The 26,957-nt window shown below is 37.9% G+C and overlaps 1 protein-coding gene across 4 annotated transcripts in view; it reads left to right on the forward strand.

Moving 5' to 3' along the window:
- PPARGC1A (PPARG coactivator 1 alpha) overlaps positions 1-26,957 on the forward strand; it is a 300,453-nt gene that overhangs the window by 252,725 nt on the left and 20,771 nt on the right. For 3 of the 4 annotated variants that reach the window (XM_030800949.1, XM_030800950.1, XM_030800952.1), the window contains 7 exons: positions 8,056-8,250; positions 10,217-10,339; positions 11,198-11,402; positions 15,363-15,408; positions 15,518-15,591; positions 25,297-26,212; positions 26,772-26,876. In XM_030800949.1, coding sequence (XP_030656809.1) covers positions 8,056-8,250; positions 10,217-10,339; positions 11,198-11,402; positions 15,363-15,408; positions 15,518-15,591; positions 25,297-26,212; positions 26,772-26,876 — 1,664 coding nt within the window. The remainder of the gene's footprint in view (positions 1-8,055; positions 8,251-10,216; positions 10,340-11,197; positions 11,403-15,362; positions 15,409-15,517; positions 15,592-25,296; positions 26,213-26,771; positions 26,877-26,957) is intronic. The other variant, XM_030800951.1, reaches the window with a different exon arrangement.

A 26,957-nucleotide genomic window follows, 5' to 3' on the forward strand; every position in this document is an offset into this window, starting at 1 on the left:
CGTGGAACTGTGAGTCTAACTAAACCTCTTTCTCTTGTAAATTGCCCAGTCTCAGGTATGTCTTTATCAGCAGCCTGAAAACAGACTGATACCAGAAACCTATGGGATTTTCATTCGAGACTGCAATGCAGCCAGAGAGTTGAGTTGTTTCACTTGAGGACGTGTTGAGCTGGTGGCGGAAATGGATCTAGGATTAATTCTCCTGACTTCCAGTCTGGAGTTCTTCCCACAGTGCCCAGTTTCTCTTTTAGTTTAAACTTGAGAACAAATAGAATGCCTTGCTCGCTGTTTTCAGGCCTATTAAGTCTCCAGTTTGATGGCACAACTCAGTTCCTTCCTCTTCCCATTGTGAGAAATAGGCATGACCCTCCCAACCTCCCTGAACCTTTTCCCTCTTTCCCCTGAAATAGCTCATTTTGCATATATTAACCAGGAATTTTTAGGACTTTCTGTTGAACTTCTGTATTTATACTTTTGGCTCTTATAACCTCTACAGAATACTGAATTTCATATGTACAGTACATGTTTATTAATTCATGAATGTGTGATATAAGCAAATCAATTAGAATGGAGTCTAAGTACAGATGTGAATATATATTTTATGCCTGCTTAAATAGGAATATGTGTATTAATTGGAATTAAATGGATTCCCATGGGTCTAATTATGTCTGTGAATTCTTCAATTTTGTTTATATTTTATTTCCACTTGATTCTTATTTTATTTTTACAGGAATTAGCCCTGGTTTTTGATTGTTGCTTTCCTCGGTTAGAGTGGTTAACTGAGAGGAACAATGTATGTACAGATTATACATGTTTTTATAGTCAACTACAATTGAATATCAGAGAATGCACTCAAGGCATTGAGATATATATGTGTATTCGATTCTGTTTTAAATATGTGTGCTTGAGATATAAACTTGTGGGTGTGATATGGGCAGACACATTTACACACTTGGTATTTCAAGTAGCCTGTATGCCCATGGGGAGTTACTCAGACAGTGAAATTAAAATTTATGTTACTTCTACCGGCCCACAAATTCCAGCAAATTTGGCATCCAACAGGGTAAAATAGATTGTCACATAATGTGCTTATCTCTCATGGGAATAAAATAAGAATAAGCTAACTCTCAGGGAATATGTAAGAAATGAATGGACAAAAAGCATTTTATAATGTGTTATGTAATGTAAGGTGGTATTTATTGTCTTGACTTTTTTATTGCACACATATGCTTGAGATTTCTTTTCTTTTTCCCCACCTTCCAGTGCCCATACCTTATTCTCAGCCCTGTATTTCGTATGACAAACAAAAAGTAATTGGGTTATTTTAAGGACTCCTCCTTTGAGTGTGGTAGGAGCTAGGAACCTCTCAGTCATTACATGTGGGAGTCCGCCCACTTTTGGTTGGGTGTGTGAGAAAGGGGCAGATATACTGTCAGTGCCCACACTTGGATATAAAAGAAGCAAAAACAAAACCCACAGTGGATTGCAGAGGTTTTAGAGGAGAAAGATAAGGAAGAGGGAAAAAATCAATTGTTTGAATGTGGGTATTCAAAATATTTAACAACCTATAAGCAAAGGCTCAGACCACTTTAAGTAGACACATGCAGTGAAGTGGTGTCTGTTCTGATTGGAACGGGTTAAAGAAAAAAGCTAAAAACCTCAAATCCTATTTCAGTAGTCGACTCTGGATTGTTATTTTTAAATTTTATTGCAGGAAAAAAAACTTAGTTTTCTTTAAATTTTGACTTTCTTATAAATATTGAATCAAACTTTATACATTAGAAGCAAAATCTGTACATTTATGCAAATATGTTTTGCTGATCCATGCATGAAACAGGTACAGGGTTTTATCTATGGAGATTCAAGAAAGGGACACACCTCTGACCCACTGTATTTCTTATATGAACTCCTGACTCTATTATAACAGTTGCTTTCCCATGTAGTTATTTGAACTCCTGGTGGGGCCTAGTGGAACCAATAATCCAAAGTAGTGGATAATCCAAGAATGTCATTTATATTTGGCTTTGGAATACGTTACCAGATGTTACTCTAGCAGATTTCCTTTCCTAATTAGGCCTCACTTAAAGTAGGAGTTAATTTTGTCTTCATTAGCTGTTTGCAAGTCAGCAGGATGGGGCAAGGAGGAAGCCTGGGGAATGCTGGGTATTTGGGGGGAGTTGGCCCAGTGCTAAACGTCTGTGGTAGATCCTGTTCAAAGAATAAAATTCAAATACAGATAATCAAGTTGATGGGAATATACACTGGAAATGTTTATGAACACTTTCTTGAAGAATTCTCAGGCCTTTGTCAACTCTTTTTTTTCTATTAATCATGAGTGCAAAAAAATTCCATAATAGGAATTAGGCAAATAATCACATGAAATTTTGTATAGAAAAAAAATTAGAGGCTCAGAGAGGTTAAGTCACCTCTCACACAGATTGATCTCTGAGTACACAGTACCTAAGATACTGAAACTGATTAATGAATGATAAGAAGACCCCACTGTTTCCTTCTTATTGATGATTTGAATAATGAGGAAGCGAGAATTCTCCTGGCCTAATTCGCATTAAGAGAGCCAAGATAATGAAGCTGTGATTAAATGGCTATTAAACTATTTTTATCAAACAGAGATCAAGCGAGTGTGAGAATCTGGGGACACAGAGTGTAATTGCAATCCTACAAGATGCAGAAAAAATTACTAACATAAGCAGGGCATAGTCCTTTCATAATAGCTCACATTTAGAAGTCTTTGGGATACCACATGCAGTATTCACTCTGCATTTCTCCCTTCAGGTGGCAGTTAGCATCTCAGAGTCCCTCCTCTCCTCCTTAATTTAGTAGATTTATTGACCCTCTGTGTGCAGTTGGGTGAGCTGAATGCACTGTCTGCCACACCATGTAAAACCAGTTGGAAGATCCTTTTGCCAACTGTGCACAAAGGAAGAAGACCCAAACATTACAAACTGGGTTCAGAATTTTAATCTAGAGGTGCCCCTGGCTACCTGAAGGGCCAAAACCTATCTTCTTTCAACTGTGCCTTTTAAATTATGTCAGACTAGTACAGGTCATAGAGGGACTCAGCTGTCCCAAAGAGCAGAGATAAACCTTCTCATTTTGTTGACTGTTCTAAACTATCATTTATTAATGACATGGTAACACTTAGGAATTGTTGCAGATTCTAAATTTTGGGTTGTTAGTATAAATGCATGTGTATCATCTGTCACTGGAAATTCTTTATACTGTGACTGAGTTTTTGTTGATGTGCCTTCTTTCTTCCTAGAGGGCCCTTAGAGAATAAGGTGTTACAGTCACACAGACCTTTATTTAGGTTGGAAGAATTGCATTGTGTGAGGAGAACCCAAGGTTGACATCAACCGTGGGAAATGCTGTTTGATAGCCACGGAGCTCAACTGTGGAAATGCCCGTTGGTCTGTTTTCTACCTTTCCTTCTGCCTCTGCTGCCAGCTCCAAGGCTGAGCTTAGTTTGTGCAGCTGTAGATCACTATCTAATTGGTGATCTGCTCTTTCTTCCTCCCTACTCTGCATTTTATTTTCTTTTTTTTCCAACTTGGATGGAGCTAAGATGTATATTTTTTCTAAAATAGTAATTTCAAACAATTAGAAAGCAGTATCAGAGCCGAGTCTTTGAAAGGTTATCTTGCAATGTCAGTGCAGTGACTAATGTGTTTCTATACCCTGTCACCTGTGAACAGACATGTGTGAGTAGGCCAGTGTGCTTCATCTGCAGTGACTTTGATTTATTTGCTCTGTAAATTGGGACCAAAGCAATAATGGGAAGTGACATTAATTGTTTAACAGAGTCCTCTTTGTCACATCCATTGCCTTCTCCGGGGTGTTTGATTGTTGAAACTCATGCTAAACTAATTGAAATTGCCACAGTGAGGGGCAATATCCACTCAACATTATATAAACACAAAGTGTCATCAGCAAATATCAAGTTTTCTTCCCAGTTTTCTATGATTAAAGAAAACACAGATAATTTGAAACAATAACATTTTTTTCCTTCCTTAATTCACTAAAAAGTTTACTAAAATAAATGGTCTTGGAGCACCTCTGTGAGTCACCCACATACAGAGATAATAACAATAATATCGAATAATCATTTGTAATGGATACAGACTGTAAATAATCATTACAGCCCTATGGTAGATACTGGTTGAATAGTGGCCCTTACTACCCACATACTCCAACACACACACACACACACACACACACACTGCCATGCTAATCTCCCATCTTACAAATCCTCCCCTCTCATTGTGTTTCCAGTAGAGAGGGGAATTAAAATAGTTGGTGGTTTAATCAGATCTTATAAATTAATTATGACATTATCAAGCTCCAATATTTTTGCCATTGTATTTGTTATACATTCTCCCAGACTTATTAAAGAAATTGGAGAAAACTGGTTGATTTAAGTATTCTTTGTCATTTTAACTTGATTGGAATTATTGTAGTTTGTTTACACTAGGGATAGAGCTAAGGTGCTATTGTATTATGTGATTGAAAGCAAATAACAGCTTGTAGTATTGCTGGAAAGCCAAACACAAAATTTAAATCATAGTAAACAAAATTATCCATTTATTGGTAAATATTCTTAACTCTTTTTCTTGAATTATTTTTGAACATCAATGAAATAAGCCTTTTTGAAAAATGGGATACTTGGAAAAATGACCAATTTACTGAAAGTGTGTATGTGTGTCTGTGCATGTGTATTTGATGTATTTTCTAAAATTATTAGATAATATGGAGATAGTTATAATAATGTAAATCTCACGACTTTGAGATGATTTTTTAAATACATATATTTCATTTAAATATAATTGTATTCGGAACAGTTAAATAACCTCAATTTAATTTTTGTATGTGGGTGAATCAAAGAAGGGAGTTATTGAAATCTTTGGATACCAGATTATGATCCTGGGCAGAAAATAAGGAATATCATTTCAGTCTATTTAGTATTAGAATTACATATACAGGATCCTTTCAAAGGCATATTGAAAGAAGGTAGATTGAAGAATCTACCTGAGGGCCTGAGGGTATTCAATAAGCTTTAGTTATTGACCTGTGCAATTTGGATTTTAACAGTTGGTCAGCTTATGGAAGTAGGTGGCACCATTTTGAAGTTAACAGTTACCCCTTCTGATTAGGATTTGCCTCCTGAATTAGAGGTTTGGTATTTTTTTGAGACAGAGTCTCCCTCTGTCACCCATACTGGAGTGCAGTGGCATGATCTTGGCTCCCTGCAACCTCAGCCTCCTGGGTCAAGCAATTCTCTTGCCTCAGCCTCCTGAGTAGCTGGGATTACAGATATGTGCTACCACACCTGGCTAATTTATATATATATATATTTTTTTTTTATTTTTTATTTTTTTGAGACAGAGTCTCGCTCTGTCGCCCAGGCTGGAGTGCAGTGGCAAGATCTCGACTCACTGCAAGCTCCACCCTCCGGGTTCACACCATTCTCCTGCCTCAGCCTCCCGAGCAGCTGGGACTACAGGTGCCCGCCACCATGCCTGGCTAATTTTTTTGTATTTTTAGTAGAGAGAGGGTTTCACCATGTTAGCCAGGATGGTCTTGATCTCCTGACCCAGTGATCCGCCCGCCTCGGCCTACCAAAGTGCTGGGATTATAGGCGTGAGCCACCATGCCCAGCCAATTTTTATATTTTTAATAGAGACGAGGTTTCACCACATTGGCCAGGCTGGCCTCGAACTCCTGGCCTGGAACTCCTGGCCTTGAACTCCTGGCCTCAAGTGATCTTCCTGCCTTTGCCTCCCAAAGTGCTAGGATTACAGGCATGAGCCACCGTGCCCTGCACATGCATTAAAATTTTAAACTTCATACACACCACATTGCACCCAAACTCAAATCCAGGGACATGAGAGGGATGCATTATGCAAATTAAAAAATGCCAACTAAAGTCCCTGGGGAGTACAAATGGCTCTTCTTGGCCTCTTGAATCCAAAAGAAGTCTTTAGTTTTACTCCTGGATGGAGGCTGATCAGGAATTAAGGAAAACAATTTTTATGTGAAAATAGAATGTATACGTGATAAAGGCCTGCCTAATTTCTCTAGTAATACAATTTGATTTTCTGATTAGCTGTCTTATTCTGTGATTCTTGTAATTTTGTCAGGTCAATTAACTGGAGTTCAGTGCTAGAGAGAAAGTAAGTGTGGGTACTGCTAGCTTCATTAGATGTCAGCAGCTTAGGTGCATTTTATAATAAAATCTGTGTGGGATAATTTAGCCCATATTGTTAACGTCATAGCATACAGAACTTTAAAAAGAAGACTTTGGAAGCAGGTCAGATTGAACAAACAATGTGAAGCGCTAAAAGAAGGAAAAGAAAATGGTCCAGAAGATATTGTTGGCAATAAATGCAGATCAATGAATTATTTAGCAAGTAATCATTGATTAGCTATGCCATGTGCCCAGTGTTGGTACTGGTTGTCCACGTGCATAGAATATAACACTTTGCCTTGTTAACAAGGTACATGTTTGGAAGTCCTTGAACATTTTTTTACAGAGTACTGAAATAAATATTATATTTTATAATGAATTGTTTACAGGTTCTTCCCTTCCACAGTAGTGTTATTAGAGGGACAGATTTTGTCTTGTTTCTCTTTGTATCTCCCACACTTCAGATGTCCCTGGCACAGAGTAGATGTTCAAAACTGTTTGTTAAGTGAATGATTGAAGATTAGCTTTCTAAGAGTGTGTTGGTGGGAATGAATCAAAAACAAGGTAGAATATATTTGCAGGAGCCCCTATTAGAAATAATAGTGCGCTGGGGCCGGGCGCAGTGGCTCATGCCTGTAATCCCAGCACTTTGGGAGGCCAAGGTAGGTGGATCACGAGGTCAGGAGATCGAGACCATCCTGGCTAACATGGTGAAACCCTGTCTCTACTAAAAATACAAAAAAATTAGCTGGGCATGGTGGCAGGCGCCTGTAGTCCCAGCTACTCGGGAGGCTGAGGCAGGAGAATGGCGTGAACCCATTGGGTTGGCACCAGCCAACACTCAGCTAAGTTATAATGAATGCAGTGGTCTCAGTACCCAGAACCATGCAAATCACAATCACAGGATCAGAGGCAGAGCTTGCAGTGAGCCGAGATCATGCCACTGCACTCCAGCCTGGGCAACAGAGCAAGACTCAGCCTCAAAAAAAAAAAAAAAGAAGAAGAAGAAAAAAAGAAATAATAATGCACTGGAATAGTACCCCGGCCACAAGAAATAAATGCATTTAAGAAACAGTACAAAGTAAGACTTTATTCAGTGACTGATCAGAGAAAGAAGAGTAAAAATAAGTCCAGAGTTTGGGTGTGAAAAATTATTACCCAAACTAAAGAAGTCAAAAGAAATAGCAGTTTTGTTGTGAAAGTTACAGAGTTCGGGTTTTGGGGATGAAGGAGCTATTATGAAGTAGAAGTGTACAGTAGGCAGTTCGAGATTTATGACTAAAGTTGGGAGAGATGTCAGGGAGCAAAATAAATAAATGATTTTGGAGTGTTCAGTGATGAGATTATAATTGAAACCATGAAAGTGTGTAGTTGCTTTCAATATAGTTCCACTTTCTGGTGGTGTTCAAATAGAGAGCTGTCTAGACAGTTTGGGGGGCATGCTGTATAGGAGATTCAAACACTATATCTGAAAATGAAATTGATGATGGTTCAAATTCTCCCAAGCTCCAAGATTCTCTAAATCTTTTCTTTTAGTCAGGGAAAGAAAACATGAGCAAGTGGAAAACACTTCTGTAACCAAGAAGAATTGTATACAGCAGTTTTAGCACTGACATAACAAATTGATAAATTGGGCAGCTCAACCATCAGAGGTTAGTAGAGTAGAGGTATTCATTGTGTCATTTGGACCAAAACATGAATTTGGAGTTTGAGAAAGACATGATCTTTGTGTTCTGGAATGGGCATTCTAGATTTCACATATGGTTCACTCATTTGGTCAAACATGTTGATGCATAGTGTTACCTGCCTCCCAGGGTCAACTCACATCTTCTGTTTTTTTTCTCTTTCTGCAGAAGATAGATGAAGAGAATGAGGCAAACTTGCTAGCAGTCCTCACAGAGACACTGGACAGTCTCCCTGTGGATGAAGACGGATTGCCCTCATTTGATGCACTGACAGATGGAGACGTGACCACTGACAATGAGGCTAGTCCTTCCTCCATGCCTGACGGCACCCCTCCACCCCAGGAGGCAGAAGAGCCGTCTCTAGTAAGAACCCTTCCTACTGTTTAGCAGGAATTGGAGTTGCCTCTGGCTACCCGCTGCATGGGTATGATGTAGTCACAATAAGGTTTGGATTTGTTCATTTAGAATGATGCCAAAGCAATCCCCAAGCACACTCAGAGTTGCAAATTGTGTGATTCTCTGTTTAAAAGTGTTGATAATACACGTCTTCATGTAGTCTTATTCCAGTTGTTTTTTTTTTTTGCTATCTTTTGCTGTTATGTGTGTGTAGTTTTCTATCTTAGTATTATTTATGTTCATGATGAAAACTTAGAAAATGTTGACAACTAAAAAGACTAAAAATTTCACCAGTGATTTCAAATAACCTCTCATATAAAAATGATTGCAATATCCTTTTAAGATATATCATGAACATATTGGTTCAAATTCAAATATATGCATAATTTTTAATGGTTGCATAGTATTTTATTGTATGGAAATATTCTAATATGTTTTGCAATCTTTTATGGGTGGATGTTTAGTTTTTTCTTCTATTTTTCACTATTTTGAATTGTATAATAATTGACATATTTGCATTTATATTCTTATACATACAATCTTAGAGATGGAATTGGTTGATCAATGAATATGCAATGTTTTAAGACTTTGGATCCATATTTCTTATGAAGATTGAAAAGCTATAGCACGTTTGCCACCCAAGTTACTTAAATTTATGGTAGACAATGAAGACTGAATTTGTTGGAAATGAAGAGAGAATTTTCTTTTCAAGGCAGTACTTGACCAGTTTTATTAGTTCTAAGACACAGTTTACCTTCTCATCTATGGTAGCCATTTGTCATTTGCTATAAATCTGATATAAGGGCATGCTGTGTAAATTATGGGATGCCATGATCCTCCAGACTCTAGTATCATGTTTGGCATGCCATTTAGAGGTTGTTACTCTCCTCTCGCTAAGTTTTTGAATGTTAAAAATACTCTATGCAAATATATGGAGGCCCTACTTAGAGTCCATTGGATTTTGAGTTTCTGATATAGAGAATATCTCATAAGTAATTGTTATTTATTCTCCAATTTCTCCATTTGTTAGTGTCATTGGCTTTGCTCCCTAGTACCCTGATTTCTTCCCATTGATATCAGATTGTTTTCATGTATTCAATTTGTTCATTTGGGAAGAGCAGTTGACTCAGAGACATACTGTATGTCAGGACAGGGAAATCCTTGAGGGTCATCCAGTGAAATGAAGAAACAGATGTCAGGAGACAGCAAATGCTTTGCCTGTGTCAGAACCCACATCTCCTGATCCACAGGCCAGGACTCTACTTACAAATCCTTCTTTTCTTTTCTAAAATCAGTGATAGTCATTCTTTTATTCCAGACATCTTTGAATCAGTAATTTCATATACTAGGTTATGAAACATGGTTCAAAGCATCACAAAATCTTTCATTTGTTGCCACTTATTTGGGTTTTTGAAAAGAAAATGTGTATCTATTCTCCCCCACCCCCCACACTCCACTCCCATGTCTTCATTTAGCAAGGCAGCTTTTCTCACCTAGTAGTGATTTGGAAATTATTTTAGAAAGATGTTTTTTGCTTTATTTGTTCAGAAAAATACATAGACAACACCAAGTCCAATTTATTCAGTAATCCCTTATGGCTGGAAATTTTGAGATTTTCCTTCTATTTTTCACTATTATTACTTGTATAATAATTGGCATATTTGCATTTTTGTTCTTATGCATACAATTCTAGAAATTGAATTGGAAGGAAAGGAAATATTTTCATAGTTGGTAGTGTAATGCCAAACTTTTTTCTACTCTTTAAATATCATATTTCTTGTAGCACTATTGCGCTAAGGTGTGACATAAATAAAATGATAGAATTAACTTTTATAATTATAATAAATTATATTTAAAATTTCAATAACTTATTCCAATGCTTAAAAGATGCATAACTTTACTTGCTTTTCCCTTTCCCTGATAATGTTTCTAGCTTAAGAAGCTCTTACTGGCACCAGCCAACACTCAGCTAAGTTATAATGAATGCAGTGGTCTCAGTACCCAGAACCATGCAAATCACAATCACAGGATCAGAACAAACCCTGCAATTGTTAAGGTACAAATGTAAATTTTTTAATACAGGGGGGAAGTACCAAAGGATTTTGGCTTGAAGCAGTAAAACAAATAAGTCTGTAGGTATTAATTCAGCTGGGACCTTGAAGCTGCCTCATAATGATGAAATAGATTATGAATGGGATTCCGTAAACAGCGCTTGAGCTACTTTAAACTAGGCAGAGTTCATTTACGCATTGTCTTTGGGTGTTTGGAATGGAAGTGCCACTGTCTGTTAGTTCTTGCCCACTTTATTGTTACCTGCAGCATTGTGGGCCACAGTAAAATTTGCTGATAAGCTGGTATTATCTACGAGTGGCTTTAAGATGCAGAATTGCTGTTTTGCTAGCTGTCTAACCTGAGAAAGATTGCTTTTGGAATCACCACAAAACATCTATCTCTGCCATTAATTGGATGGAATGCTGGCAATGCCATAATTCAGCTAGTGGGCTGTATTAAACAATGTTTGTCTTGCCATTCACTGTGAGTGAAAACAGAGCATTAAGGGGTACTTAAGAGAGTTGTGAGTACTGGGCGTCAGCAATCAGTGGCAAATTAAGGTTTAAGCCAGCTTATATTTTTTTATTCACAATAAAGGTGCTGTAGGGTCTTGTTAGTTACATGTTGCTGAGTAGGAACATTGAAATGTAGGAGAAATAAAACAAAAAGCTGCATAAATGTCATTTAGGAATTTTAAATGTAATTTTCTTTCCTTGTTCTGCAAACAATTATTCACAGCTCATAGATCTAGTTCACTTAGACTGAACACTTCATTGAAAAATCCCATCTCTTCAGAAAACCTATATCATTCTGATAAGGTTCAGTTCACTAATTTTAGCTTTCTTTATGCCTTGTTTTTAAGACTGAGAATTCATGGAGCAATAAAGCGAAGAGTATTTGTCAACAGCAAAAGCCACAAAGACGTCCCTGCTCGGAGCTTCTCAAATATCTGACCACAAACGATGACCCTCCTCACACCAAACCCACAGAGAACAGAAACAGCAGCAGAGACAAATGCACCTCCAAAAAGAAGTCCCACACACAATCGCAGTCACAACATTTGCAAGGTAGGCTGGGGACCAAAACGAGCTGCTGGTGAGGGCACTGGAAGCAAAGAAAGCACAGGCAAGGTCTGAGAACACACCAACTTCTTGCTTCCATCCCATCAGTGTCACTCTGTGGAAAGAGAATTCAGCACTTATTATAGGGCAGGGGAAGAAACCTTTCTCTGGACACAGGTTAAACATATTCTATTCAGCTGATAGGCAGTCTAATTCACAAGCACCAAAAGACTCCTGAAATGTTAGCCAGGTAGGGAGGAATTGCAACATCACATGAAGTTTATATGAACCTCTGAATTGCTGAGATAATTGAGGTTATGAACAAGCTGGGCTAACCAATTCATTACAGAGCTTTTATTTTTTCCCTTCCAGTAATGGAAAAAATGAGCCACCAGTGATTTGTTATATACACCTTAAGAAGTAGTAAATAGTGTTTATGCAGCCTGTCTTGATTACTAAGTACATTCCTTTTCTAATTCTTCTTGTTCTTTCTTCTTCTTCTTTCTTCTTCTCTCCTCCTCCTCTTCTTCTTTCTTTTCTCCCTCTTCTTCTTTCTCCTTCTCCTCCTTCACCTCCTGCTCCTCCCCTTCCTCTTCTTCTTCCTCTTCTTCTTCCTCTTCTTCTTCCTCTTCTTCTTCCTCTTCTACTCCTTCTTCCCCTTCTCCTCCTTTTCTACAACCACATGCTTTGCTCACAGATTTTATTCTGTAAATAAAGATTTGAAAATTCCTGATTATTTTCTTTCTATTTAAGAAAGTGCCTAGATTAAATTAAACATCTGGGTTGATTTTTATTATCCCCATATATTGCTAGAGAAGGCTGATGTTTCTGAGGCAGATCTTGGTGATTTGGGGAAAACCTGTCTTGGCAGAGATACAATTTTGTGTCTTTTTGGCTCCTCCTTCTCAAAATGCTGTGGTCTTAGAAGCCCAAAGACCCCTTGAAATGGGCAGTTGATTTAAAACATGCCAGCTTCTACTTTAACCTTGTGGTGGAAGTAGGCATATTATAACACGCCAATTATAAACATACACCTCTTTTTTTTTCACTTTCATTTTCCCAACTTTTAACTGCAGAGTGCGAGCCAATGATCTCTGCTTTGCACCATGATTAATTCGTGTAGGTATGCTGTTATTGCTGCTGATTCAATATGCTTTTTTTCCCAGTGTTTTGAATTTTCTTCCCTCTTCTCTACCTCGGTATTAGCCTAGGATTTTCAGAAGCCTTCCTTTAATATTTTAAATTGGCTTTCCATTAGGTTTTCCCTGGTAGAGATCTCAAATCCACTGCCCATCACTTTCTGACAGTTTGGGAAAATATATTTAGTGAAATGGACCATATTCTCATTGCTCCAGCTGGATCTTCCTCATAAGCACTACAACAGTTTTTCTTGGAGCAGAACCACCGTGCCATAGGCCTCGTTGGTCATGAAGGCCTCAGGTGAGGGGAAGCAGATGAGCTCGCTCTAGTGAGTGAACAAATGAATTCACCGGGCTACTCCTCACCCTGTCCTGGTCATGCATGCATTTTCTGTGGCCAAATTTAAAGTCCTTGTAATATGTGACCCAGCCCAGCAGCAAATGTTTTAAAGTTTTTTTTTTCTTTTAGTAAACTTTTACAAATCATGACAATGAAGAATTAAATAGGCCTTTGGAGGAAATTTTCTTTAGATGAGACTGGCTGTATATGGTATATATCTGTGGCAAGGCACAAAAGGCTCACCCCAGAACAAAACCTGTTGACAAACAGACAAAATCCTTTAGTTATGAAAGGCTTAAAAGAAATGAAACATGGCTGACAAGTAAGAACTAATAAATGCTCAACTTCAGTGATTATTTGAATTATTATTCAAAATCAAAATGTGGAAAATACATGAACAATTAGAGATAACTAGGAGGATCGATTGAAATTACCTTGCTTAAGGTGTTGTAATTTTTTCTCACTGAACATCATGTATGATCTCCATAAAACATTTTGGAGTCAGGTTCTTTTCATTTCCTTAGGATGATTGTCTAGCCATGGTTGTATGTTGATGTCTCATTTATTTGTTCATTTATTCATGCATTCATCCAAATACCACAATCTACATGAAAAAGACACATTCCTGACTTCAAGGATCCTACTAGACTCTGGTCTACCAGTCACTGGAACAGGGTGGATTAAACTCTCAATAAACCAAATCAGTACTCCTCTAATGGTAGCATTAGAGAGTCTGGGTTTATTCAGGGATCAGATTCTGTATGTGGTTTGGGGACTGTCCCCTTCCTATGGCTCTCATTTTCTGTTTGCCTTTGGCCTCATTAACTATGACTGTTGCCATTTCCTCTCCTTTCATTGACTTTGGCCTTACCTGTACCCAGCAATCAGAATTCAAGAGTCTTCCTTTGAGCATTTCAAATAGCCTATCCTACCTCTTGAAAACCAGAATTTCAGTGACTGATTTTTAATGTACATTTATTGTGTCACATAGCACATGGTTAATATCTGGTTATAGTTTCTTTGGAACTTGTATGAATTATCCTAATTATTAGTTGAGTATCATAAAACTTGGTAAAGTTTCTTCATAAATGGATTCTTTTTGAAAAACTTGTTATATTAGACATACTCAAAAATTAATGTAAAATCAGCTCATTTATCTGTATAAATGAAAAACTGAATCAATCAATGTATCTAATTTGTTGAAGATATCATGAGCTTCCTATTTCTGGAAGTATGATATACCATTCAACTGTGTAAATCTATAAATTAAATATGCAAATACTATTTATCCAAGTAAAGTGTCTAATTTCAGGTTAATTTGGACATGAATAATATTTTCACATTTCAAAAAAATTAATTGCTGGGGTTGATTAATTTACTTTAAAGTCGTTGAATGCAATTTCTTTTGACAATAGGATAAAGGAAACAGAATCTTGGTCAACTCTGTGAGTAACTATTTTATGGCCCTGAAAATATCACTTAGTATCATTGGGTCTCAGTTTCTTCAACCATAAGATAAGAAACTTTATTCTAAAGACCTGTTTGGTTTTGACGCTATGATTTTCATTACATAAATAACTACCACTTGACCTTTTGAAAGTAATTATTTTAATGAGAAAAAATTGACATAAACCTACATACACATAAGCATATGCTTATAGATAAGCATAGATATACATAATACATGAATGTATAGCCCAAGTATGCCTCTCATCAAATTTTCCCCGCCTTCTGTTCAAAATGCAAGATTGCCATAGAGAAGCAATTGAAATTTTGGGTGAGAAGATTCTTAATCCACCCTTCATTATTGGGAAATGCCTCCCGTAGGAGGTAAGATTCAGAAAAGCACAAAAGGCGGTAGTTAGCCTCTTTGCAAGTCTACACACCTTTCAACTGATTAACAGGGTATCTTACTTTAGTTGTCTATCAGATTTGGGGATCTGAACCCCTTCTAAACCATCTGGATCAATGCCCACAATTTGCCATCATCTCTCAATTAATTTTCAGTGAGTGGAACAGTTACTGCATGAGCTTTGGCTTCATAGAAATAACCTATTATCAGGGCTAGATATAAAATTATATGTTTTAGGAGTAAAATCAACTGAATATTCATAACGTTCTGTTGCCTTATAGTTGTTCTGCTGTTTTCTTGTCTAAACAAACCGTGTACTGTATTCCAAATTAAAACAGAAAACATTATTTCTCTCTGATGGTATGATGCAAATTTTGTATCTGTAACAGGGAGGGTTCATTTTTGGAAAAATTCTATTTTCGTATGTGTTTTTGAATGGTAGTTCACTGATGCAAATGCTGTTTGGAATTTGTTTTAGCATAATGGACTTTTGTCTGACTTTGATTCAATATTCAGAGAATTCTTAGTTTAGTCTTTCAGTTTTTTGGTTGTTTTTCCAACTTGACTGTTGTGGAAAGAAAAGAAATCTAAAAGACACTCAATATTACATAATTAGTTTCTTTTTTTTTCTTTAGCCAAACCAACAACTTTATCTCTTCCTCTGACCCCAGAGTCACCAAAGTAAGTATTAAGAAATGTAACCATTTGCTGAAAGGGAAGGGGGTTCTAATACATTTGGCTACAGCAACTCCATTTCAGTTTGTTTTTATAAATGTGCCATATCTTCCAGTGACCCCAAGGGTTCCCCATTTGAGAACAAGACTATTGAACGCACCTTAAGTGTGGAACTCTCTGGAACTGCAGGTAAGCCTTGTATTTCACTTAGAACTTGTGTGTGTCTGTGTGTATATGTGTGTGTGTGTGTAATAAGATAATAGAGTGTACTGTCTATGTGGTTAATGAAATTAACAAAGAATACAAAATTGGATAAGAAGTTATCTGTAAATATTTCCAGTTGCTTATTTTTTTAAAAAAAAAACTAATAAAAAATACTGAAGCACCTAAAAAACTTAGACTAACTGAAGAGCTCTTAGGCAAACTTCTGAGTTGGTTGCAAATGGTGCCCTTGCACTAAGTGCTTTAAGTTTAGGTACTTGAACCCCACCAAAAAGTGAGTTGTGGGATGTCTAAACAAGAAATTCCTTGGCTCTGGCCATTGCTGATAAGGTTAATGGAACAGTACATTAAACAAGATGCTTTCAACCAGAACTATGGTGCCTACATGCACCGTGGTCATTGTTGCTAGTTTAATTTCACACTTTAAGTTTGCTAAATTACCTTCTTATGAAAGGTCTAATGCATGATTGCATGACTTGGTCAAGCAGTAGAGTAGTTAATTTCATGGTGTAGATATATAGTGTATGTGTGTGCAGACTCACACATATGTACATAGATACATATCTTTATAGGCATACACACATAGACACACAAATCTTTACTTATAAGCATATACTTAACATCATTTCTTAAATACATACATAACACTATTTCTTAAATACATTATAAATTACACATATGTTTAGGAGTAGCTTTTGTGTATATATATTATATGCAGTAGAGGCCTTCTTATCTGACCAGTGAGGACCAGCAATTGGTGGGTTTATTAAAAAAGTTGATTCAAGCTTATCCTGTTTTATTTTACCTTTGCTTAAAACACAAAAATATACATTCAAATATTACAGTTTTGGTAGAAGATGGAGATTTTTACCTTGAGCTTATGTTTGCTATTTGGGGGTCTATCAATTCATCTTTCTTGTATAAACTACACTAATATATTATTATAAAATACATATTATAGATGGTAGCCACTTTTTATTGCTTGCTCCTTGAAGGAAAAGATTAGAGACATTGGTATGGTAGTCTGAATTCTTCTAGATTTTTATAATTTTTCCAATATTTTCCAATTCCATCCATCCACAACTAATTTGATAACACTTCTTTTAGCAATGACCTTTTTTGAGTTTTTTTTTTTTACAGGAATATTTTTCCACACTCACATTTCATTCATTTACAGGAGATTTTACCATCTTACATAATTTCAATCACCAGTACAATGCACATTAACTATTTAGTCTGTTGGGGTACTGAGACACATTGATAAGTAGCATGAAAGCAAATTATTTATTGGATATGTTCCACCACCTTCTAACAAAGGTAGGCCCAGAAAGCAGTTTTTAGTTTGTTGAGTGTGATTGTAATAGCTGTACAGATATAAATTGGGGAAGCTGAAGTAAAGCCCAATTGCATTATGTAGGAGAAGGGATTTAGAGCTTTGGAAAGCAAGGAGATGAGGTCTTGAAAGATGCTGAATGAGGCTAGAAGGTAAAGTTTGGAATCTTCCTGGAGAATAATGTAAAGAGGAGACTGAGGGAGATTTGTTTTTTCTCTAGAGATATTCTGGGCTTGAAATGCAATGCAACATATAATGTCTACAATTGTCATCTCCTCTAAAAATCTTCAGCAAAATTGGTCGCTTAGTAGTGTTTGAAGATTGTGACAAACACTAATTGTACCTAGAAAGAATCACAAAGGGAGAAAAAGAGTTATCAAAGGGAAAACACTGTAGCCTAGCTTCAAGTTTAAAGACATTGATTGGCCAAAAGATTTTTTTTAAATGATAAAGGCAGTTAAAGGACTGACAGAAATATTTAGGCAATACTATCATCCTAGTGAATGACAGAGATGATCCATGGAAAGGAATGTGGAGGAAATGGAACTCTCCATAGGCTAACCTGACTTGGAGAGCCTTCAGGGAAAACAATAACAAAAAAAATGCACAGATTTTGAAGCATAGGGGTGGAATGGAGAGAAGATGTTGATGGAGCAGAAGCAAGAAAGCAGGAAACCAAAGGGATGCTCAGATGACAATGAATTTGGCAAGGACTGTGAAATCAATAAGGAGCTACAAGATGGCATGCACACTTTCCCTCCTGGATCTTTTGATTGCTAAGACTCTTTTCTACATCCTTGATCTCTTCTACACCTCAGTTTCCTCCATTTCAAAGTCATATTTACAACTACTGATAAAATTGTCTACTCAAAAGACTAAAATATAGGTTGAAAAATAAAATTGCCAGTATGCAATCATTTTTGACACACAAAAATGGAATTTTATGTGGTTTGATCTGAAGTAAAACAGTTTATAAGCAGCAAAGCTTCAATTAAAAGTAGTATATCGAGATTTTAAAGAGCAGATGGCATAGCTTGGCGAAGTTTACAAAACCTTGGCTTGGATGTTGGGCAAACCCAAGTTTAAATTCTGAATGACCTCCCATCTAGTGTGTGGCCTTGGTCCATTTACTTAACCTCTGAAAGACTAGGATTCTTATGCATGATACGAAGATGGTAACAATACCTACATCTCACTGGGTCAATGTTAGGATTAAATGAGATAAAACATGAGTGCCCCTTGTTATATAAGTACTCAATAAATATTAGATATTTAATTACTAATTCTGAGTTAACTTCATTTGCAGTGGTCGTTGTACCTTGATTCTTTTCAACTTTTGACTGTCTTCACTTCTCTCTTTTACTTGCTGTGTATCCTCTTTGGCAATCTCATATATGAAGTTATTTGTTATTCTTCTGTGCCTCCCCCACCCTCCACTATTTTCACATCAAATTGAACAAATACTGCTTTTGGTGTAGGAATGGAATTCACCAAATCCAGGTAGAACACTCACTGATTTGAGATTCTCTCAGCAACAGCTACTTCTATGACCACAATTTCTGGCAATTAGGCACTCCCTAAATAGGCACTTTACATACAGTATCTTCCTTACTTTCTGCTCATTTCATTGTTGAGGAAAGATTTATACACTGACACAAGCTATATAATGGACCCTGGGTTCAAAGCAGGTCTGCCTGAAGAGAAATTATGTCTCTTTCCTGAAGTCTGAATTTTAAAGATCGTAATTGATATATGTTATGTTAAATAGGCTTCATTGCACTTGCCAAGTGTCATTGATTGGTACTATCTGCCAGGAGCATTGTGTTGAGAAAGATTCTAAGGCCAAGTCTGTGCTCACGGGGAATGTCATGATCAATTAGTGATGTCTGCCATAGGTGCAGCAGGTGGGTGGCAAGGGTAGAAACAGCATTTATATTGGTAGTTTGTTGATCCTTGGTCTACAGGCTTAATCGGTTCGATTGCAGCAGCAGAAGTGACCCAAGCTTTGGCTCAGGCCTTCTGGTGTCTTCTTTTTCCTTACTCTCACAAATTTTGGTGAAATTTTCCAAGTGTTTAAGTGGAAATATAAAGAGTCAACAAAATTCTAAGACCTCCAGAATAATGCCTCTGCCCCATCTGCAGTGTCTTTGGGAAACAGGAGGGATGAGATAGGAAGTTTGCTTTATTAGGTATTGCCAGCTGGTCTGACTTCTTTGTGATTGTCCTAAACTAGCTCATTTTGGCTGATAAAAAAAAAAACTCTTCTCTTTTACAGGTGTAAAAACTAATTTGATTTCAAAATAGCTGTTAGTAAAGCAAGATGAGAGAAAAGAGAATGCTCTTTTGGCAGAAGGCATTTAAATCTATTGCATATGGAGATTTTCAGAGTGCTACACTTTTTTGTTTCTGAAATGGGAATGGCAAAGCAATATCAGCTCAACAAGGTGACGGTTTTAACCACAGACACGAAGGAATTTGGGTAGGGACTAAAGTGACTGACCCCAAAATTTTATGTATATGTATATATAGTTTTTATTTGTTATTACTGTAAACATTGTAACAGCAGTAGAACTATATTATAACTGATAAAGAAAATGAGAAGAGCAAAAAATATAATCAGATGTCATCACCCTAAAACAAGTAGGCCTTCATAATTTTTTTCTCCATTGATATATGTTTTTCCACATTATTTTCATCAGAGGGGACATGTGATTTGATGTTATTTATTTTTTACTTAATTTTTTCTCTAGGCTTTAATCAGCAGTCATTCAAAATGTACTTTAGTAGACTCACAATAAAAATAACAACAAAATACTCATTAACCAATTTGTAACTACCACTTTTATGTTGAATTTTACATTGCCTTTTTGGACTCTCAATTTAAAAGTTCATTTTGCTGGAAAAATGTACTGACAAACAGCATAAATATTGACAAACAGCTGTAGCCTTTTGGCATACATACTCCTTGTGCATGTGACGTATCTTTGGGAAAGTGGATCAAAATAAAATATGGGTAGTTGTCGGTAGTTTTAAAAGGAAAACCATAGCATCAGAGAACTGGAAGGTGATTTTGACAGGCCACATAATCTATTCCTGTGCTTCAAGAATCTAAGAAAGGAAGACCCAACAAATTCTTTTTACAGCCCATTCCAACGCTTGGCGGCTCTTACTGTCAGAGATTTCTTCCATATTTCAACCATATTCTTCATTTTCTATTTTCAATTTCATTCTTTTTGACCCAGTGTCTATAATGACAATTCCTTTATTCCTAATTTTTCTTTTCTGGAAATGGTACCATCCTATTTCTTGTAAGCCAAGGATGGCAAAGGAATTTTCTCTCCCACATCAGCTTTGGGGTTTGGCAATAGCCACCTGAAATGCCAGGTTCCCCTTACTCATCCCCTATCCCAGCTCTGTGGGGAATTTACACAGGGGTCAATTAATGATATCTTCATCTTCCATGAGCAAGAGTTGGGGAATTAGGCATATGTCATAGGAATGTTCTGAAGCTTTTTTCCAAGGCCAGTTTGTTCCCCAGTAACCAGGGGTGATAGGAGAAATACTTAAAATGTACTGAAGGCAGGCCACTCCCAAATGGACTGTGGCCAGCCAGAGGACCAGCGGGGTCTGTTGGAGAATCTTCTATGCCAAGTGTGAACACTTCAGTTGCTGGGTCTTGTGGAGCTCCAGTGAGTCCTGGGGAAGTAGGTGCAGAAGGAGAGAACACTAGAGCAGCTTTTATCAACTGAATATTTTAACAACTGCTGTAGAGGTAACGGTTGGTACTCAGTGAATATCAGCTTTCCCTCTGCACTCTTGACACCCACTCTAAATTCATGAGGCCTGAAATATGTGAGTAGGACAAGTCACACACCTCTCTTTGCTCAGTCTTCCTATTTTGGTGTGTTTTTAAGCAACTTAGAAACTCATCTCCTGATTTTTTTTTTCTTAAATACCTGAATTGGCATGCAACATATGCAAAATCCCACTGTTAAATAAACTTGAAAGTAAGTTGCAGATTTTGCAGTAGATTCTGCAAAATGTTATAAGCTACTAAAAAAAAAAAAAAAAGATGTCATTGGTGAATAGCACATCACAAGAAACAGAGCCAGGGACTCACCATTTATCAGAGTCATTCAATTAAACAAACAAACCCAAAAGAAAACTCCTCCAAGAAAATCCTTTCATAGCAATAATGAAAAACAAAACAAAACTTGTCTTTGCCTTTTTTTTTTTAAATAAAAGGGCTGTTTAAAAAGATGACTGTAGAGTATGTACCACTTCTCCCAGATTTGCTGTGCAGAAGTGCGTAAGTGTGAGTGATGTAGAGGTGCTTGTTTATTATGGAGCACATTTCAATGCAGTAATCATAAATATTGCTAAGGTTGTGCTCTGTTGAAATATGACCTACATACTCTTGATTGTTTGTGTTATGTGATTTGTCTGACACCCATTACATTCTGGGTAATAGCAGCCATTTGTTGCTCTGCACAGCAGGCTCTTTTGACAAAAGAAAATAGGCGGCAATAAAAAAGCTATAGTCTGAATTACATTCTGCACCGAGCTGCACTGCTGAGAGTTTGTGCAAGTGTGTTAACAATGCTTGGAACTGCCTCTTGTCAGCCTTCAGCCTGTAATGGCCATCTGTCCTCACATAAATCTGTCAAAACCTGCTAAGTTTAAGAGAGAGCAGGGAATATACCTTGTACTGTCAACACCAAAATGTACACATTCCCCAGAAAATCAACACGCAGGAAATAATCCAGAGGTTATGGGAGGCATTAGCACTGTTGATTTGGGCTTGTGGCATGAAATCGAGAGTCCAGAGATTAGTGGGAAGATGAGCAAAGGTAGTGGCATCAAGGGATTGAGCACCGACCTCCCTCTTACTTCAGGGGGAAAGTTTTGGGTAGCGGAGGTGAGGCTAGAGAAATAACAACTAGTTCAGAGGCAGCAAGGGGTTGCCTGTCTCATCAGCAGCTCTGAAAAGTTTAACACTGTGTTAAAAGAAAGAAACGTACTCCTTGCACCTTTGTTTTGTTTTGTTTGGCTTTGGGTCTCAACTGTATCTGGAGATAGGCTTTCCATTAGGGAGGCACTTGGTGATAGGAAATCTTGTCATCCGTGAGATTTCTCAATCTTGCTTTGAGATATTCTCTGGTTAGAGAGGTTTCAGTAAACAATGAAGGGTTTAGGGAATTAACCAAATTATTTTTTTCTCTCCATCTACTCACTAATCTTGAAATATCTTCCATTCAATAAGCAAGTATTACCTATTTGTTTCAACAAATGGTGCCAGCAGAAATTTACAGCCCTGATATTTTTACTCACAGGGCATATTTGATGGTCTCTGGGTGTTTCCATCAATTTTAAGCATATATGCAGAAAAATATACTCATGTCAAATTTTAAAGAAGCGCCTTTCTATTAAAATCGATTTGAAGTCCCTGGAGGCTGAGTCCCTGAAATAGCAGTATCTGGTGTCATATCCAGCACATAGTAGGTGTTCAACGAATGTCTGTTCAATGGCCACAGGCTGTCTAATGTGTGACAGAGGTAAAAGGCTTTGTTTTTAACTCAAAGAAAGTACAATCAAGGTGTCACCACTCCCCAGAGCAACTTGAGAACCAGTTATTTAAGCGATAATGAGCTTAGGTACTAGGACAAGTGTTTCAAATTTTCAAGACTCAGAAGGATTTCTATATTTGAAATCCCTAGATACCTGAGCTATTTTTAGAACCAGTCTCTCTTTAATAGTGGCCTAATTTGGCGTTCCTGAAGTTTAAGGTTTCTTTTTATAAATCTAAAATATCTGTCAAGATATGTGTACCTGAGAGTACAAAGGGGCGTGCAGCAGACACTCTAGGGCTGGGGTTCTCCAGATGTGGCCTCTGAAGCATCTCATTAAAAATGTTTACCCAGTTTCCCAAGTGATTCTTGGGCTGCTGAAATGTGAGACTCATGACTAAAGGAGAATCTAGAAAAAATAAAATTAGTACAAAATAATAATGCAACAAATGTGCCCAAGCAACATCCTGCAAAGCGCTTATAATTGATTTGGAAAGACAAGACATAATTCACATTCAAAAAGAGATAAGCAAAAATGTATAGTAATATTTGATTGGTATCAAGAGAGGGATCCTGACAGTAAATTACTAAAGAAGTAAAAATTACCCTAGCTTGGGGTGATCATGCAAAGATTTATGGAGGTGGATGTGAGGATGTTGAATGCCATTTCCTCCAATTCAAGGGCTATGTCATTGGATATATTTGATTGGTATTTACTCAGCAAAGAGAGATTATTCGTCATTATTTCTTTAAGTATCTTAGGCTCCTAGGAGGAATATTTGAGAGTGTGCTTTTTTTTTTTTTTCTTGCTGGGAATTGCAAGTGGTAATTGAAGGTAGCATGTAGAAGAAATCAGTATGCATGAATAAGGCAGTGCAATTGGTAAATAAAACAAGTGAAAACGGAGAGAAAAGAAAAGATTGACCAAATAGGAATTTCTTAGATTGAGTAAAAGACATACTCATCTATGAGAGAGGAACAAGAGTTGAGTGTGCCTCAGTGGCACAGATGTTTCATTCAGTCATGTAAGTCACTCCCTTTGCTATAGCAAAGAGAGGGGTAAAGAGCCATCCAAGAGCAGCTGTTAACAAAGGGAAGCCTTTTGGAGACTCAGGTGTACCATGAATGGAGTACAGTGTACCATTCGCTTTGTGTTTGCATTTCTCTATCTTTCTGAACTTTTCTGAGTTAGAACTCCGAAGTCAAACCACCTTGCATTTCTATACCTTTTCTTCTCTCAGGGAGAATTAGCTTTGAATAATAAAAATTGCCAAATATTTGTGTAAAATATTTCACTTTAGAGAAAACATTCATTCTTTCCATTTCTTTATTATAAAGTAGGAGAGTGAGGCAGCATCTTCCTGTTCATATCAAAATTTCATGTGGCTTTCTGTGACCTACTTGGCTCTTGGTATATGTGTGTGTGTGTGTGTGTGTGTGTGTGTGTGTGTGTGTGTGTGTGTCTGTGTTTATTTTTTTTCCAGTAAGGTAGCGCAATTTTTTCCTTGAAACTTGCCTTAAGTCTAACCCCAGGCTTGTTAGCAGACTCGAAGTTCTTTTTGCTGAATTGTATTCACCCCGCCTCTTAAATAGAAAATGTATTGTAAACTAAAATGCTCCCTTGTAAGCATAAAGTCATTTGAACTCCAGCCTGCCCTTCTTCAAAGTTCCTTGGACTCTGGAGCCACTTGACAATGGTTCTTCCTCGGCACAAAGGGATGAGTAGGGCTTATTCGGGGGGAAACTCAGCAGAGGAAATTACTACACTTCACGAACTCTCCCACAGTGGTTTCTGATGAAATGTTCTGCCCTCCTATAAAAAAGCAGAAGGAGCAACAACTGATGGCTGTTCCTTTCTTCCTTTTTATTTATTTAATTAGTTAGCTGCTGAAGTTTGGCTGAGTTTCAATCCCTCAGTCTCATAACCCTCCGTTATGTTGTGCTCTATATAAAATGGTCGGCTGGCACTGCGATATTTAGTGCTACTGTTCACTTAGGTTTCTGTTGCAGGACCATATTTTAGACAGAATGTATTAGTTATGCTTACAAGAATGTATTATACCTACATTAGCCATGGTTTACTAGGCTAATGAACTGTGGAGACAAAGAATCACTGCCATTAAGTTGTAGAGCTGCTCTAGGTCCCTGCATTTGGCTGTCGTATTTCACTGAACTTACTTTGAAGTTGCTTACGTCACTCTCACCATTGCCCCGTATTTCCTGTCATCCCATCTTTTTTTTTTCTTTTAAGTTGCTTAATTCCTTGGCTCCAAGGGTAGATTCTCTTGATTGGACAAAGACCCCTGAGCTGCTTGCATCCTCTGCAATGTTCTTTGCAGACAAATGCTACTAAGGCTATTCTGTGATTCCTCAGTCTCACTTTGTTAATTTTCCATAAAGCAGCCCATACAATCCCCTTGAAAATGCAAGCTTTGGTAATAATGCCTAGTTCCGTGCAGGCCAGGGGTGATGAGTTCATGTTTTCTGGGAAGCAGGATTTGTTAGCGTTGGTGTTTGAAATACAAAAGATCACAGCTCTGCCTCCTGCTCAGCACTGTAGATCCATCTTTTCTTGGTGATAGAGGCTTAGAGGATGAGTCAGTTTTTCAGGCCTTGTCATGAAATTAGTTTCCTTCTTCTTCACTCAGTTTGAATCCTTGTCTGAAATCTTGGAAAAATTACAAACATGTGTCTTGGCATTTAAGAACATTATCTCTGTCTGTTTTCTCTTTCTCTCCCCCCCTTTTTTTTTTTTTCTAATTTTTGCCTTAGGCCTAACTCCACCCACCACTCCTCCTCATAAAGCCAACCAAGATAACCCTTTTAGGGCTTCTCCAAAGCTGAAGTCCTCTTGCAAGACTGTGGTGCCACCACCATCAAAGAAGCCCAGGTACAGTGAGTCTTCTGGTACACAAGGCAATAACTCCACCAAGAAAGGGCCGGAGCAATCCGAGTTGTATGCACAACTCAGCAAGTCCTCAGTGCTCACTGGTGGACATGAGGAAAGGAAGACCAAGCGGCCCAGTCTACGGCTGTTTGGTGACCATGACTATTGCCAGTCAATTAATTCCAAAACGGAAATACTCATTAATATATCACAGGAGCTCCAAGACTCTAGACAACTAGAAAATAAAGATGTCTCCTCTGATTGGCAGGGGCAGATTTGTTCTTCTACAGATTCAGACCAGTGCTACCTGAGAGAGACTTTGGAGGCAAGCAAGCAGGTCTCTCCTTGCAGCACAAGAAAACAGCTCCAAGACCAGGAAATCCGAGCCGAGCTGAACAAGCACTTCGGTCATCCCAGTCAAGCTGTTTTTGACGACGAAGCAGACAAGACCAGTGAACTGAGGGACAGTGATTTCAGTAATGAACAATTCTCCAAACTACCTATGTTTATAAATTCAGGACTAGCCATGGATGGCCTGTTTGATGACAGCGAAGATGAAAGTGATAAAGTGAGCTACCCTTGGGATGGCACGCAATCCTATTCATTGTTCAATGTGTCTCCTTCTTGCTCTTCTTTTAACTCTCCATGTAGAGATTCCGTTTCACCACCCAAATCCTTATTTTCTCAAAGACCCCAAAGGATGCGCTCTCGTTCAAGGTCCTTTTCTCGACACAGGTCATGTTCCCGATCACCATATTCCAGGTCAAGATCAAGGTCCCCAGGCAGTAGATCCTCTTCAAGGTAAACCTTGGCAAAACCCTAATAACACAAAAGGTGTTCCTAAGAAGTAAAAAAAATAAAATACAAATAAAAATTTGAAATCTGCAGCCATTCTTGCCCGACCACTGCAATTCTGGCGCTGCTGGAACTAACGAGAATGTTGTTACACTCACATCTCTCTCCATGTTCTCTTAAATCTGTCAGCTCTGAGCACAGTGCCTTGAGCCAGTCCTATCAGAGAGAGCAATTTGTTAAGAAACTTGCTCATCTAACTTTTTCCATTACCTGGAGAGCTGCCCTGTGCCAGGATAGCGGAGACCCATGCAAGATAAAGCTGACAGCGTACCAGACCTGGTGCTCAGTGTTAACATCAATAAGAGACGCTGAGAGACAGCACATCACTCCCAGCCCTCTAAGCTGACTAGATGATCACAAACTGTCACTGGGAAATCTCACTAGTAGCTGGGAAGAAAAAGCCAGTCTCTGTAATACAGTGTCCCAGAGGATGCTCCACAGTGCTGATAAACTTGGGTTAAGTGGCAGTTGCAAACGCCCTTTTTGTTTTTCTCCTCTGTCGCAGATCCTGCTATTACTATGAGTCAAGCCACTACAGACACCGCACGCACCGAAATTCTCCCTTGTATGTGAGATCACGTTCAAGATCGCCCTACAGCCGTCGGCCCAGGTAATGAGGCATGTCATTTTCGTTTGGCTCCCTTTATCCCCTCCTTGAGATGACAAGATGTTCTCCAAAACCCTATACCCC

The sequence above is a fragment of the Nomascus leucogenys genome, chromosome 20 (genome assembly GCF_006542625.1).
Source record: "Nomascus leucogenys isolate Asia chromosome 20, Asia_NLE_v1, whole genome shotgun sequence".
Taxonomy (NCBI): domain Eukaryota; kingdom Metazoa; phylum Chordata; class Mammalia; order Primates; family Hylobatidae; genus Nomascus; species Nomascus leucogenys.